General features: G+C 44.1%; 1 protein-coding gene across 1 annotated transcript; it reads right to left on the minus strand.

Annotated features, from left to right (window-relative positions):
• Positions 1-1,705: 1,705 nt before the first annotated feature.
• LOC121297674 (serine/threonine-protein kinase 4-like) lies at positions 1,706-16,692 on the minus strand. Its single transcript, XM_041224110.1, has 11 exons — positions 16,336-16,692; positions 14,762-14,842; positions 13,358-13,486; positions 12,051-12,165; positions 11,729-11,893; positions 11,335-11,502; positions 10,756-10,893; positions 10,242-10,367; positions 9,751-9,961; positions 6,109-6,266; positions 1,706-1,950 (listed from the first exon to the last, which is right to left on the minus strand). The coding sequence occupies exons 1-11, from the start codon at positions 16,368-16,370 to the stop codon at positions 1,792-1,794; spliced, it is 1,485 nt and encodes a 494-aa protein (XP_041080044.1). The 5' UTR covers positions 16,371-16,692; the 3' UTR covers positions 1,706-1,791.
• Positions 16,693-17,490: the final 798 nt, after the last annotated feature.

Genomic DNA, 17,490 nt, shown 5'->3' on the forward strand with positions numbered 1-17,490 from the left:
CCTCCTAACGAAGGACAGCCGCTCCAGGCTGCCTTTATTCCCTTTTTCACATTCTGAGAAACATAGCCCACAGATAAGTGGGGGGCTGCTTCAAGTTTGGGGCTTCATGCTATTTCTCGGATGTAACGGCTGCACACAGTCCACAGTGAAGACCCCTTTGGAGGAAAACAAGAGATAAATCCCGAAAGATATTTTACAGAAGTCAGGGCAATTGAAAAGTAAGCTTTTGCACCACAAAACACCTAATCAGGGTTGTGCAAGGCAGTTTGACACATGTTGCATAGTTCAGAGTTCAGGCTGGAGCCGACAGTGGAGAAAGAGAGACTCAACGTGTAATCTGTAAATACAAACCCATAATACCGAATACAGCTCACGAAAACAAGCCTGTTTACGGTGAAAAACCACCACACACAAATACAGCAACCCTCCTAACGAACAGCACGATACAAAGAGCAGCTCAAGGTCTGACTCCATCACCTCTCTGGGGCTCTTGTATGCAAAGGTTCTGATACCTTTAATAATAAATCAGTAAATAAGAAGTGCTCCTTTGTTTCCAGATCTACTGTTCTGTGTGATCCCAACAACCCCTTTGGACAGTTTTAACAATCAACCAAGCACAGCAGTCCAGACCTACATTAGTCTTTGTTGCTTTTTCAATTACTGCCCTGTCCACTTAAAAAACCTTCCGAGGCAAAAGCACTTCAGAAACACAGGAACCCACAAATGAGATCCATCTCTCTGCAGCAGCCTCCCAGCGGATCACTATTATCTTATAAAGAATATATTTATAAACTGCCGGTTTAAACCTGCGTCAACTGCCGAAGAGAAAGACAGCTTAACCCCTTTGAAGCTGGACAGGACCACAGAAAAGTAAATGAAACGGCTTCAGTGCTAATCAAGCCACAGACTGATGAACAATCTACCAGTGTGTGCTTTTCTTACATTGCGTCTGGCTATCCCCAAACTTGCATCTATTGCAACACTTTAAAAATAACACCAATAACTGGAGATGCGAAGTTGGCAGAGATGCGAAGTTGGCAGGCTCAGTTTGAACACACACACACACACACACACACACACACACACACACACACACACACACACACACACACACACAGACAGACAGAGACACACACACACACACACACACACACAGACCCCAGAACACTAAATCTACCCCCAGCTCTGTTGTGAGCGACCCACTGTGGGTGTTAAAACAAACAGTTTAAAAGCTCCACTAATGCAAGTGCTTCCCCTGTGGTGCGAGTCCACGGATTACCATGCTATACTAGCAGCTGCATCGATGAAACACACATGAACAAAGAAACATGTATGAGGATTATTCCTGGGAGTAAGAAACAGCAGTTTCAAAATGTTTACAGAAAAAAACTAACACAAAAAGACACACATGTAGAATGCCCCAAAAAACTAAACGAAAAGGCAACCAGTAAGTTCACAGTCACTTTTTTGCATATTGTTTACAACCCGCTATCAAGAACGATCCATATTGCTCCCCCCCTCCCCCTCTCCCCCTTTAAAAGCAAAACACAAAGGTTAAGAACTGGTCCTATTCTTTGTGCTGCACTAGTTTTGAAGACTGGTCCAAATTCTTTACCACGCAGAACGACGTCTCTTACTAGAGAATCCTTGACTTAGGATACAAGAGAATCTTTCCACACTTGTTGAACAACTTGCTCCCCCCCGGTTTTATATTATATATGTGTGTGTGTGTGTGTGTGTGTGTGTGTGTGTGTGTGTGTATGTATGAAGGCTGTCCTCCTGAGCGAGTGCTCAGAAGTTCTTCTGCCTGCGTTTCTTGGCGTCGATGGCGTCGAGGATGGGCTGCCTCTTCGCCTGGTACTTCTGCCGGATCTCCTCGATTTCCTGCTCCATCATCGGGTCGAGGGAGGTCAGCCTGGTCTCCAGTTCCTCCACCGTCCAGCTTCTCATCTGCAAGCACAACACACTCACTGCCAGGGATCCCACTACGGGTTTGACCTGCTGACGTGTGGCTCAAACACGACAGACAATAAGACTCCTATTGCATAAGACAAGCTTGACTGGACCCAGTGTATGGGTAACAAGCTTAGGTGTGTCTTGGTAAACTCATAGTAAAACCAGGAATGGATCAAACTGCTGTTTAGCGGGAGTCTTATTCCCATCCCTGAAGACACCGGCCTCATTTGCCTGTACAGAATGTTTTTTTTAGATTTACAATTCAACACTCAAATCGGTTTGGTTTCCATATTTATTGTTATGTTCTTAAATTGATATTCAATGCAACTTCATGAACTAATTATGTAAAATAACAAAACACACACACTCACACTATATGAATAATGCACGACTTATCATTGTGAATTTACATACAAGTAAAGCTGTTTTCGTACACCAGCGATTCCCTGTTGGCGGTTTTTCTTTTATTAATCCAGGGGCTGCTGCTGCTTCTATGGTGAGCGAGACAAACAATCCCATTGCCACAGTGAAGGTTTCCAGGCACGCAGTGACAGATGCCTTATAATAATCACAAGCAGCAAAATAACAGGCTTTTCAACAGGGGAGCGGCTCCACCAACACTGCAGTCCTTACACACAAAAAGCAGTTCATTACAATCACTGAGCCTGCAACGACAAGCACTGTACCCAGGTACAGCCAGGTACCCCAGCCCTGTAAAACTGGACTGATACCCAGGTACCCCAGCCCTGTAAAACTGGACTGATACCCAGGTACCCCAGCCCTGTAAAACTGGACTGATACCCAGGCACTCCAGCCCTGTAAAACTGGACTGATACCCAGGCACTCCAGCCCTGTAAAACTGGACTGATACCCAGGCACTCTAGCCCTGTAAAACTGGACTGATACCCAGGCACTCTAGCCCTGTAAAACTGGACTGATACCCAGGTACCCCAGCCCTGTAAAACTGGACTGATACCCAGGTACCCCAGCCCTGTAAAACTGGACTGATACCCAGGCACTCCAGCCCTGTAAAACTGGACTGATACCCAGGCACTCCAGCCCTGTAAAACTGGACTGATACCCAGGCACTCCAGCCCTGTAAAACTGGACTGATACCCAGGCACTCCAGCCCTGTAAAACTGGACTGATACCCAGGTACTCACCTGACTTCTAATTTATATCCAGAATTTCCACTGTAGAATGTAGGGCTATATAAAGCTGGCATTGAAATCAGCGCAGCACAATGCACTGCAATATGTTAAAGCACCCTGTCTCCTCATTCGAAACCAAGAACATCAAAAACTCTGTGTGTGTGTCCTCCTCATCACTGAAACCAAGTGCTTCTCTCTCAACTCACTCAAAGTAAAAATGTATCTTCCTTCAGCGTTTGAGAAGTATACTCTTATCTGATTGCACACTATTGCCCTTCATTAAGGTCTATGCTTTCTGAACGCGGGATTATTCATCGCTGAAGACCCCCCCATCATGCAACCCTGATAAGAGTCACTCGAACGGCAGACTTGTGAAACAGTGAAGATGTACTCCGATGACTCAAGCTCACCAGAGTCTCCTGCAAGGTCGCGACGCACCCTCTCTCCCGCCCGTGAGGAAACACAAGCCAGGGGTTTGGATTTCAAATTCAAGGAGACGCTCCCCTCAAACCAGCTCACCTTGAAAAACAAGCTAAAAAGTCAGAATACAGCAGCTGTCAAATCTCTGGACAGATACAGGCTGAGGTAACGCAGAATATATCAACTGCCAATAAAGTATGACAGTCCATTCCAGCCCCTGCTCCTCTGAATCTCGATGAGAGACCACGACAAGCACATCAAATACAAATCCTTACTCATTCCTAACAGGCCTGCCATTATTCAATAACGTGAAACATGCACGGATCAAAATTAGCACTTTATAAATGATATTCGGACACAAAGATCCACTCAATGAATGCATCCATGCTAGGAGTCATGTGTTACCTGGAGGTACAGCGCAACGTTAACCCAGCTCCACCTGGGTCTGAGGGAATATCAATCCCTGAATGAGACGAATGAAAATGTTTAGATATTCAGGCTTTGATAGCACGTTCTGGTACTTGGACTATTTTACTGAAAGCTCAAAGAGAAGCTGTATACATCCACACTTCAAAAGCACAGTCTAAGAAACACAGACACACCGAGATGGGAGCGGAGAGACCATGTATCAGAACAACGCTGCTCCCGTTCAACAGCTTTGATAAACGCCACAATAACGAAACAAAAGATTAACACTTCTTTTTTTAATATAAAAGAACAGCGTGGATCCTGGTATCTGGTATTTCTTCAATCAGTTTTAAGGGCAGTGGTATTATGACATGTGGCAGTGTGCAGGTCAGGGTTTGTCAGCGTGATGCAAGTTAGACACGATCGTCCCTGGCAGTCAGCTTGGAAGTCATGTTTTATTTGTGCTTGTGTTACTGTCAGCTGTCTGGCCTGTCCCGAACACTACCTTTCAAAACCCTCTCTGGACAACGTTATTGCAGTTTGATTGCACAGCTTCTTTTTATTTTGTTATTATTTTATTTTTCACAATGCATTCCTCTCGGAGGCACCATTAACAAGGTATGTTTTTTTTTTAGTACTACTTTATCCCTATCTTCCTGTTCACTGCAGAGTGGACGTTTACATTACCTGCTAAATGAAGGGCGTTTCTGGGTTTCAAAGCAGGCAGAAGCACAGAGCGGACTGAAGCATCTGTACAGACAGAACCCATGCTCAAACCGAACACTCTGTCCAGGAGGCTGGACCCTCACGGGAAAGCACAAATACAAAGGCAATGGTGTGCAGGGTTACTGTTACTTGGGGGGCACACTGCCAGACGCAAACAAACCTCAGCTGATTCAAACTACATGTGAAACCTCTACTGCCAGACGCAAACAAACCTCAGCTGATTCAAACTACATGTGAAACCTCTACGGCCAGACGCAAACAAACCTCAGCTGATTCAAACTACATGTGAAACCTCTACTGCCAAAAATCAAAAATCAAAACGTCAACAGAAATACATCTGAATCCCAACTTGCAAATGACCTGCGCTTTCTGTACGTTACAGCATTATTAATCTGAATTCCAGCTTGTGAACAACCTGCCCTTCAACACAGACTGTTCTCACAGGCTAGGAAACAGAACAGCACTGAACACAGCAGACCTTTATAGATGCCTCACAACCTCACTTAATGTCGCATTTGGCAGCTTATTCCTCCTAGAACAATGCGATCAATAGCCGTGGGCATTACTGAACTACTTTGAAACCCAGTAGGGAGTGCTGCTTGCATTGATCGAATGCCTTAAGCACCAGCAGCGTACATTTTGCTAAGCGCAATGAAAGGCGTGAATGTGACGCAGCCCTACAATGTGCAGAAGGTGGTCCACCAGTGCTTTTCAACCGGATCCCAGGATCCAAGTCCAGCCTGCCAGTACTCCACAAGACTCAGAGTAATACATTGGGTCCTGCATGTTCTCACTGTATGCAACACGCGACTTACAAGCAAGCTACTAACAATCACACAGCCATCTGTTATCAAATGATTTTATTAGATATTTATTTTGCGTTCGAGTCCCCTGCATTTTCCAAGAAACAATGAGGTTTATTTCAAGAAATGTAGAGCATTGCTAAAGTTCGTGAACACGCCCTCCAACAAATGTGTGACAGGAAGTCTCTTGGTGCTCTGTTCCATTCCCAGCGCCACACTTTCACAGAAAAGACTGATGCATGCTAAACTCGAACCCAGCATGTCTGGAAAACACACTAGAGGAGCTTTTTATCTTCACTCTACAGACATTTGAAGAATAATCATTTTTAACTGGGACTGTGCTGCATTATTTGCATTCTAAGTCAACTGTAAATGAAATGTATAATTTAAACTTGAACAGTCTGGTATATGTGTATACGCACCTCTGATGTGAAAAAGTATTCATTTTGAATGTAATATTTTAAAATGGAAATGTACAGTTTTCATTCCCCTTGTGTGTACTTGTCTCGTTGAGACTGCTCTCAATATAAAATATGCATGTGGCTTTACAATGTATAAATATTCATGAGTGTGCTATACCTGTCTTGTCCCAGGAACTCAGTGGACAATGTTCAGGTTTCACTCAATATAATAAAGTCACTTACATTTTCAAAGTCTCCCTCTGGGGGTACTTTCCAGCCCCCTGAAGAGCTGTTGCTGCGATCGCTGTTGTTGCTGTGGCTGTTGGCTTGGATCTCTTTCTCCTTCTGCTCAAAGTACTCCAGGAAGGAGGGCTTGGCAGGCTGCATGGTCTCGTCTCTCCCTGCATTAAAGGAAATGAAAAATAATTCAGATTGACTTCTGTTGTTTAAAACCTAATACAAAAACCACAATGCAAATGCCCCTTTAACAAAGACAAGCCTGTTTTTATAATACCTGTACTCCAGCTACTGTTAATTCTGTATCCCCAGTGTTTACAAAACCAAATGGCAAATTGACTTGGTTTTGGAAAGGTTAGTATTTGGGGGCTTTCATTTGTTGATAACAGCAGAGCTGCACAGTTTCTGCAAACGTTTCTTGTTGAACGGTATTGAGGCTTGTTTTATTAAAAAGCTGCCACTTCTGGAAGTCTCTTGTCTGGTGCGTCGGCAGCAAGCGAGAGTTTCACGCACTAAAAGATCTCTGAATTCTCATGTACTCTTAATAGAAAGCACAACAATCTCACAAAAAAAAAGAAAAACAACGCTACAGACAGAGAGACGAGAAAAAAAACACTAAGAAATGTTCAAGTTGAAGACCTGCGGCAGGAATCAATACCCCATGTGGATGACCCTACAGAAATGTCACAGTCAACAGAATGCAACAGGAAAGAAAAAAAGAAAAACAGTAAATCAGAAACAAGTGTGAAAACAATAAATGTTCCAAACGGCAGAGAAAGACAGAGCTGCAGGCTTCTCAATGAAGCCTCAACATCTCCTTAGCATTTCAGTCCTGCAGCCATTGATGCCATTCACTGTAGCATGGCCCTGTGTATTCAGCAACCAGCAGGCCGAGCCCCTGCCACTCACTCACACTGGCCCTGTGTCACTGCAGCCCTTTCCCTGTCACAATATAATCTGGAGCAGGAACTGATCAAGAGGCTCCCCAGGGGAGAGGAGAGCATCGTTTACACACAGATCGAAAACCTGGACAAACTGAACAACACATTACAGAACTCACAGATCTGCTTAGAATTGGATAATCAGAGCCAGTGGATCAGCGGGCTAATTCAATAGCCTCTTGTGCCATTCCAGCTCTGCGGAGCTGGGTTTGAATCTGCTTCAACCAAGCCTACAGAAGACATTGCTGCACACCACAGAGAGCCCAGCAGCTTTCCACCAACCCAACTGATCCTGCCTCAGTTTTTTGCAGGTGCTTGTTGTACATCATAATGCTGTCAGAAAAACTGATCTTCAGTGTGGTCACCGGGCTGGAACCCTTTTCCATTACCTCCTGAAGATAAAGGCTTCCACTTTGAAATATTAGGAGCAATTTCCTTCAAAACAGCCTGCAGAAACCTTCAATTCCAGAGCACTTCAAGACAGTTTTACTGTCTCGACTATTTGCACCTTGCAGGGAAAGAGGCTGTCTAAATGAAATGCATGCGTTTTCGATTATCAGAAAACATTAAATCATTATAGACAAAAGCATACACATGCATATTTCTTAACTGTGATATTTTTATACACAGACATTAGAAAGGGCTGTTTTATCAAAGCATCAGTGAAACTAATCATTAAATATGCCAATTTGAAAAGCTTCATTAACATCTGTAATTAATGTTTAGCATCTGCACAGCATTCAATAAAGATTACCAACGCACAGCGATTACGTTATATTACTTTCACAGCTCTTACTGTCCCGCACAGAGTCACACAGCAACACTAATCTGCCTCTGGATGGAGCTGTTGACAGGATCTGCTACGGCAGTCTGGGTGCCTGGCCAGTCCCCTGGTTAAGACTTCACTAACACTAACCCTGGCAACACAGCACAGATTTGTTCTAAACTCACAGGAGAAGACATGGTATGAATTACAAGAGACACAGCCGCCTCAAGGTGAGCCGTGCAAGGAAACACCAAACATGAAATCTGCTTCATTGTACTTAACAGGATCAGGAAACACTTTCAAAAACGTGTGTCTCTTCATATATAGCAAGTCATCTATCTTTGAGAGCAATTGTCAAGAGAGCACACAGCACCACCTGCTGGCCAGTGCCTTCACTTAGGAGAGCCTGGATTTTTAGGGATTTGTTTAGAAAACAATATAATCGCTTAAAGGTCAGCAGCTGTCTTTTAAGAGTAAAAAATAAACACAAATGCAGGCATGTAAAACACTGCTTCAAACGAACACACGTGACATTCAAATGGAGAAAGCCTAGTGAAATAACTTTAGTGTAATTGGTTATGCTTTGCACACAAGAGTATAAAGCTGTGCAATCCAAGAAGACTTCCCCGAGGACAACTGTCTGTAGGGAGGTTTACACACACACGCGCGCACGCACGCACGCACGCACGCACGCACACACGCACGCACACACACACACACACAAAGCTCCTTCTGCATATTAACTCACCCGGACTCATGATAAGAGTTTGCAGAAGTTTTGTAACATTATCTTGTGTTTCTCATACTGCGCCTGCATGTTACAAAACAGACAGCTGCAGCGATGTGCTTTAAATGAAGTACATTCCTGAAAACACTGGTCTTCTTCACAGAACATTGCTACAAGGATTTCTTACAATCACTGCCACACCAAAAAAATACAAAACAAACAGTAAATGTACAGTAACCTGCAACTCATGGCTTCTTTCTTAACTCTAGAAGTCGCTGCCTGGTTCTGCTTTCTTAAAATCTGTGTCAGGGTACTTTGCGCTCTTTTTTGGTATTGCCAACAGCCAATAAGCAGCTCGGATTGAAGATTGCTTCGGTTATTTTAAACAAGCGGTCTGTAAGCATTGGGTTTATGAAGCTTGCTTTGTTTAATTCAAATGCATTTAAAATCTACAGCAACACGCTGCCAACACCTGAAAGCGTGTGCTCCATCATATAAACACATTGCACAAAAAAAAAAGAAAAAAGCTTTCTCGACTGGTGTATTGAAACGTCACTGCTGCATGCAGCTGACTGACACACGCACACAGCCCGCCTCTCTCAAAGAGGAACGCTCCTAAAGGCTGATTGCTAGAACGCTTTCTTTCTGTTTCCATCGCTGAAGCTGCCTTTGCTGCTAATGCCATTACTCTCATAGCCTACTTGTAATATTGATTTATTTAGCAGGGATGTTAATTGATCAGGGCGGTTATGTGATGATCGGATATGTGATCTTCCACTGTATTATAAATGATTTAACACACCTGCCTGGAACAATAAAAGGATCCGATTTTTAGAGGTATTCTACCAATAGCCTGTAGGATCGGTATGCTGTGATGAAATGCGATGTGCACAGGTCCTGCTAGTGTTAAATTATCTTACTCCCTCTGCTGGAGTCACGGCTCCCAGAGAAACAGCTGCGTTTAATTAGGTGTGGCTCTGAGGCCACCTTGTGGATATCTTCCATATCTTCAAGGTCTACAATAGAGGCAGTGCACCAATGATGGGATGAAGGAATTAAGGAACACACACATGTTCAGGGTTTACCCTGGGCAATGTTTAAACTCTTCAGGTTTAAGATCGGAGCCCTATTTTAACGGCACATGGATTCAATATATAAAAATGAAAGAGAAAGAAAGAAGAGAAATAAAGGAACGAGCGTGCACTGCTACGTACTCTTCATGGTGCCTGCCTCCCCCTCCTCCTCCCCCTCCTGCTCCTCAGCGTTGATCACCATGGTGCCCATGCGGGACTCCATGGTGCCGTCGTGCTGGATCATGGTGTTGGATCCCTCGTTCGGTGTGCCGGCCGCTCGCATCGTGTCCGAGTTCCCCGAGCTCCCCGAGCTCGCTCTCACCATGGTGCCTGAGTCCACCTCCTCTTCATCCTGTGAGGGGAGAGGTACCTCACTTACAGCCTGGGAATGTACACTGCACTGCTCTCATATACAGTGCACTCAGTCCCAGCCCTTGCTGCGTAACCACTGCAACCAGAGATGCAGCTGTAGCTGGCCTGTGTTAGAGTCGGCACACAACTAGCTTTTGAAAACTGCAGTGCTCTGAACTATTGCAAAACAATGTAAAATAAAGGACGACGTGAGCATAGCTGGTGTCTCCCAACACGGCCCGTCCTATTCTCCTGGACACAAGAAGAATTCCAGTACTCACAGAGTTCTCTTCATCGTCTTGGTCCTGCTCCCGGAGCTGAGCATCCTGTTTTATTTTGATCTCTATGGAATCATTGATCAGATCTCGGAGAATCGTGATGGGTTTGGCACTCTTTATAAAGGGGTGCTAGGAGGAAACACAAAGCAATCAGTGTGACTGGAACCATAAAGCTGCAGAAGCTTCTTGAAGTACTGTCTTACGCTTGGATTTGAATGCATTATATAACCTGTTAATGAATTGCTTGCAAAGGTAAACGCTGGTCAGTCGGTTCATTGAGAATACGCAATTCAAAAATACAACAGAAATGTAAAGCGCCCAGGGATGCTCAGGGTGAAGAGTGCTATATAAACGCAGACTGCATTGTAAGTGTGACCTGCAGCAGCTCTATTGTATTGTATTGTTTTGTATTGTATTCTCAGTGTGGCCTGCAGCAGCTTTATTGTATTGTGTTCTCAGTTTGACCTGCAGCAGCTCTATTGCATTGTATTGTATTGCACTGTGTTCTCAGTCTGACCTGCAGCAGCTGTGTGGCTGTGGCTCTGTTTTCAGGATTCTTCACAAGGCACTGCTTCACAAAATCATTCATGCTATCAGACCACGCTTCCGGATTCCTAAATGTAGGAGGAGGGTTTGTAGGAATCATGAAAATCGCCTGTTAAAACAAAGCATTGAACATGACCAACTGCAAACACACACACACAATGATAGCATGATACTGCCTACCCACACCCCCTTTTCATGACACAAACCAGTCCTGCTAACAGCCTGGCCGGGTGTGGGGGTCCCACACAATAAAATCCCACGTCTCTGAAGCAACCTCTTTGAGCAAGTCTGTACGCTGCATGTGGTTCAAGCACTGGCTCAGAGAGGGGCTAGCCAGTGAAAAATAGGAGTCACCGCTTCCCCTGCAGAGACAGAAATCACAAGTACTAAGATCCAGCACTGGTCCGGTCGGGCTACTTTGCACAAACCTGGCTCAGCATCTGTGACAGAACCACAAAACCTTTTAATGCGTTTAAAGAAACATATTTCTGATTAACGCCACCCTGAAAACTCGTGAAGGGACCTCCTCCTTTCTAATGAATAAACTTACTCTCATCGGATGAATATCTGCGTATGGAGGTTTCCCTTCTGCCATCTCTATGGTCGTTATTCCCAGAGACCAGATGTCCGCGACACAATTATATCCGATCTCCTGAATGACTTCTGGGGCCATCCAAAACGGAGTGCCAATCACAGTGTTGCGTTTAGCCATCGTATCCTAGGAAACAAACACAGCGTGTCACTGACTTGGAGCACGCAGCACAGCGCAAGTGCTCCACACCCTTTACAAGAAGGTTTTCACTCATGAAAAAGAGAAGGTTTTGTGCCAGCCAACGAAATCGACAGAAAACTGAATGCCTTCTTCGAGGCGTTGTTGGACGGGCAAGTTTTAGTAACATGTTAGAATAGACCTGCATGTCATGAGATCACTTTGATCTACCTACCGTTAGCTGACCTGCCACTCCGAAATCTGCCAGTTTAGCATGTCCCTCTGTGTTCAGCAGGATATTCCCAGCTTTGATATCTCTGTGGATTTTTCTCATAAAGTGCAGATATTCGAGTCCTTTGAGAGTCGACTGTAATATTGTGGCGATCTCCTCTTCGGTCAACTTGAGATAAAGAATGTCATGTTAATGTTCAAAGTACGAACACCAGGAAAAGTAACGGAAACCTAGAAGGACAGTGTCATCGACTGCGAATCACTTAATACCAGACTGCACCAGCTGTTAACAAACCCAGAACCACAAGCAGGACAAAGGAACTCACCGTTTTATTCCTTAGCCGGATTATGTCCGACACAGACCCTGCTCCACAGTACTCCATAACAATCCACAAATCTGTGTTCTTAAAATAGCTTCCATAGTACCGCACCACATGAGGACTGCAACGTGGACAAGAAGAGTCACAGCTTGATTACATTAAAAACAGCAGCGTCAACAACAACATGCTGAACAGCATCACAACAACAATCATCATCATAATTTTTTTAATATTATATTCTTTGCATGAGCTTGACATCTGCAAAGGGGCTGTGCAATGCAAATATCAGCATTGTGTCTAATGGTCAGATAATATTGGGCAAAGTTTGACTTGCATTTCCTTCCAAATTGCTACTGTACAAAATGTGTACAATCATGTATAATCAAGTCTTTGTACTGTAATAACAGGTTCAAGCCACTAGCCTGGCTAACGATACTCCTCTTATAAGCTTTCACTAACCCATGGGGCTGGATACTAAACGTGCACATTACTGTCTGCTAGGATTGCAGCATCACTATTCAGCTTCTTCAGCTGCTGTAATGAGAGCAGAGCCTCCGCTTCCCCGCTGCGCTGCTGCATTATAGAGATTTCAGAGCCTCTGCTTCCCCGTTACGCTGCTGCATTATAGAGATTTCAGAGCCTCTGCTTCCCCGTTGCACTGCTGCATTGTAGAGAGATTTCAGAGCCTCCGCTTCCCCGTTGCACTGCTGCATTATAGAGATTTCAGAGCCTCCGCTTCCCCGTTGCACTGCTGCATTATAGAGATTTCAGAGCCTCCGCTTCCCCGTTGCACTGCTGCATTGTAGAGAGATTTCAGAGCCTCCGCTTCCCCGTTGCCTGCTGCATTATAGAGATTTCAGAGCCTCCGCTTCCCCGCTGCACTGCTGCATTATAGAGATTTCAGAGCCTCCGCTTCCCCGTTGCGCTGCTGCATTATAGAGATTTCAGAGCCTCCGCTTCCCCGCTGCACTGCTGCATTATAGAGATTTCAGAGCCTCCGCTTCCCCGTTGCGCTGCTGCATTATAGAGATTTCAGAGCCTTTGCTTCCCTGTTACGCTGCTGCATTATAGAGATTTCAGAGCCTCCGCTTCCCCGTTGCGCTGCTGCATTATAGAGATTTCAGAGCCTTTGCTTCCCTGTTACGCTGCTGCATTATAGAGATTTCAGAGCCTCCGCTTCCCCGTTGCGCTGCTGCATTATAGAGATTTCAGAGCCTCTGCTTCCCTGTTACGCTGCTGCATTATAGAGATTTCAGAGCCTCTGCTTCCCTGTTACGCTGCTGCATTATAGAGATTTCAGAGCCTCTGCTTACCTGTTACATTGCTGCATTATAGAGATTTCCTTAATGATTTCCTGCAGGTCTGACTCCACGGGAACCTGCTTGATTGCTACAATCTCACCCGTTTCTTTATAATTTGCTTTAAACACGCAGCCATAGGACCTAGACATAGAGGAAATGCACATTAGATAAGACAGTCCATCGATATACAGATTAGGGGTGATTCACTGATATAAGAGAACAAAAACACCAATACAAACACTGTGGAGAGAGGGAGAGGGGGGAGAGATAGGGAGAGGGAGAGGGAAGGGGAGAGAGAGAAAGCGATCAATGACAGAGCCTGTTTACATAGCAGTCTGATCCATTCTGGGTTCAACCAGGAGTTTAATAATGATCTTGTTACCTATACACTGTGGCTAGTAGTAAAATGTGGAATGGGTGAAAATGCTAAGCAATAGGAGTCTTATTTCAACCCCTGTCTTGTAATAAGAAAACCCATGGGGTTGATTTGATCAACCTGCAGTATAAGCCTCTGAAGTATTTTTTTAACAATTTTTATCAAGGAATCATCCCCCGGACTGAAAAAACATATTCTTAGAAGATTTCCCAAGATAGCCATGGATAACTGGCCAATGCAATCAAGAGCATTGCCTCTGTGCTGTAAAATGTGTTAGAAAAATGACAGCTGTAGTTTATCTCTGCAGGGCATCAATCAAATCAAACCTTGAGCGCATATAAAGGGTTTTCTGTAAAAGAGATTGATGACATTACAGATATTTACCCACGAGAGCCTCGCAAACACAGAACCTAAAAGAAGGATCACTTCCCTTAATATTTCTCATATCACTTCTTCTTTTCTCCACTGGATATTTAGTCTGTTCTTGATTACATTGTTGTGGAGTTTAAACTGTTTAGTGATGAACTGGACGAGGCTTCAACAGTAAAAGTGCTGATTCTCTGAGCAGGACAGTTTCACTTTGCAGCACACTAAGATGGTGTTGTGTAACAGAAAAGCCCCCGTCTTTACTGAACCCAGGAGCAAGAGACTGTGAAAGCATTTGTTACACGGCCCCTCCCCTTTCAGGGGAGTGAACTGAAGCAGCACTGAAATGGGCTCTACAGCTTCACATTGCAATGAATAGACTTCAACTCACAGTGCACAGGTGTCACTTCAACCCTGGTCTCTTGATTTCCTATATATATATATATATATATATATATATATATATATATATATATATATATATATATATATATATATATATATATATATAAATATATATATATAAAATATAACACACCAGGCACTAATACTGCCCTTTTCAGCACAGTGTTAGAAAGCAATAGAGAACAGTGAATCCTGGATTAAAACTGAGCATGTGCACAGTAGTTGTCTTTCAGTCTGACTAGAAATCCTGCACTGTAAACAGATCTTACCCTTCTCCCAGCTTTTCCAAAACATCGAAGACTTCTTCTGGCTGTTTAGTTAAGCTGTCCTCACTCAGCTTCTTCAGTTGCCTGTGAAAACGAGGACTGTCACAGTTAGTGGTTTGTGCAGCACCCCCATGTTTAAAAAGTTTTGAGATTCCCGCCACTCATGACAGTGTCCCTGGCAGATCCAGATCATTGTGTTGGGAGCTCTTTGTTATTCCTGCTCTGCGGAGACCTGCAAGCCCTTGATAACACGGGCCACTCCTGGCACTGACCCAAGGCATGTGAGCACACAACACTGGGAAAGGCAGATACGACAGCGATCACCACAGAGCTTCTCTATCTGCCTTCACACCCTCCAGATGTCACTGCAACTGCCACAGATTAGATACAGCAAGGATTTAGTCAGGGACCACTGGTAAAAATAACATGCAGCCATAAACTACAATGCCAGCCAATGCAGGATAACGCATGAAAAAAGGGCCAGATTCACAGAGTATTTCAATATACGCAAATTCTGCACTAGAGTGCAGCTAACCCTAAAAGGGAGCCTCAAGGTAAGAGGAAGTGGTAACAGACATTCAGGTAAAGGGGGGGTCTACTTTGATTACAGTCAAGTCATTTCATCAAATACTTCAGAAGAAGGGTTTTTTGTTTAGTATGTGTTATTCTTCATTCATTTCAATGCATGTCTGAGGAAACAAAGCTCAAAATTTCTTGGTGCAAACAAGTAGAATTAAAATCTACTTGCTGTCAGCTATATATGCATGTACACACACTGTTAAAGAATGCAATCAAGCGAGGACACGCCGACAAAGCAAACCAGACAGTAACACAGAGCTGCCCTCAGGACAGGCTGAGGAAATGCTAAGGCACAGTCATTGATCTGCTGCTGCCTGCACGCATAACTAACCTCCCTCCTCCTGGGTTCATTCTGCAGAGATTACTGCTCGGCGGTGTGCAGAACCACCACTGCCAAGCTCACGGGAAGAAAGCAAAACACTCATTATTCGGAAAAGGGGCAACACAGTCTCCAGCTCACGGATCGTGAACAAATGCAAGCCGAACTATTCATACACATACATATATACATATATCTATATATATATATATATATATATCTATATATATATATATATATACATACATACATACATAGACACACACACACAGCCTGCAACAGAAGATGCCAGTACTGGAACAGCACGCGTTATCCCCATCTACCAATAAAATATAATAAATATCACTACGTGACTTAATTTCCGTATTTGGTTTGAAATAAATTTAAAGTTGGTTCGTATAATATATAAAACATCAGCTGGATTTGTGTAACTTTGTATAGGCGGATAATTTAAAACACAGTCCCATCACATAATAAAGGGGGAATTATAAAGTATGCGCACAGTTTCACAGAAAAGATTCAGTTTGGATAAGCCCGAAGCAGGAGTTTCCCTGTTTGTGTGTCTGTAGCCCTCCATTTATAAACCCAGTACTAATCTTCCCCTGCTCGCTGCGGTTTGTTTAACGCTGCCTCTCTGCCCGGGTATATGCGTTAACCCTGAACACTGTAATGGTTGTACCTGCGCGGGTTGTTCCTCATTTGCACCGCCTCCATGGCTCTCTGGCTTCCTCGAGTGGCGCCTCAATCGAGTCGACCTGAAACTTAAGTTTGGCTGAGCGGACTGTGCTTACTGCCTCGGGTTAATTTCACTGCTCCCCTCCGCTGCAGAATTATTTTACCCCGATAACTGCACACGCAACCCCCACGCCGCCTAGCTTCCTTAGGCCAGTTTGATCTCCATGTCTCTTGATAATGTCAGTATTTCTTTGATGCACTTTTCGCTCGCAACTCGTATTTCTTCTTTCTCCGTTTCTTCCGCCTCCTGACAACTGAAAACAGGAAGTTAAATGACGGGCAAGCCGATTACAAGCTCAGTAACCCTACAGCTGCTGCCGGCTCTCTCCGGGACAGGTCGCTCCTACAACCGAGCCGGGAACAAAGGAGCCAGACTGGAAGCACAGTGCCAGTGTGCGCATCTGAAGAAGCACAGACCAGCCCAAGCGTTCATCTTGCTGTGGGCTGAAACTGATCAAATTCCTGAAGCGGAAAGAACATGCACCGCATTTTCTACGTATCATCCTTCATTTATTATTTGAAATGTAAATTTTATATATAACAAAATCAAAAGGTGAAACTTAAAAGAGTAGGAAAGCCAGAAAGCCCTCGACAATTAAAAACTATTTGCTGAGCCTAGCCTTAGCCCACACACTGTATACCCCATTTAGACTCTCTGCTGAGAGGAGCAGTGAACACAGGAAAGCACTGCTAATGAATGCTTTTAGAAAGCACAGCTCACCTCACTCTACCTGTAGCCACATATATTTCATCACCATTAACATCTCCGAACTTCCAGGGGGTGGGTGTAGCGTGTACAACCCCCTTTCCAACACTGTAATGCACAACCCATTCCCACCATAGTACGGGTATGCAACACTATTACTGCAATGGGACTGTGTCCAAAATACCAATTTCACTTTGATCAAGACTATATTCCCCTACGCCACCCAGAATATATAACCCTTCTACATGCAAGTGAATATGTGCATATTTATACTTGTGTTATATAACCCTAATTTAAACACAACATTCATTTGCCAACCTTGAAAAATCCATCGCTTTCATGTGGCACCATTTAACAAAGTTCATCTAGGAAGGCAGAATGTCCAACTCTGTG

This window comes from Polyodon spathula, chromosome 23 (assembly GCF_017654505.1).
Source record: "Polyodon spathula isolate WHYD16114869_AA chromosome 23, ASM1765450v1, whole genome shotgun sequence".
In the NCBI taxonomy this organism is placed as follows: Eukaryota; Metazoa; Chordata; class Actinopteri; order Acipenseriformes; family Polyodontidae; genus Polyodon; species Polyodon spathula.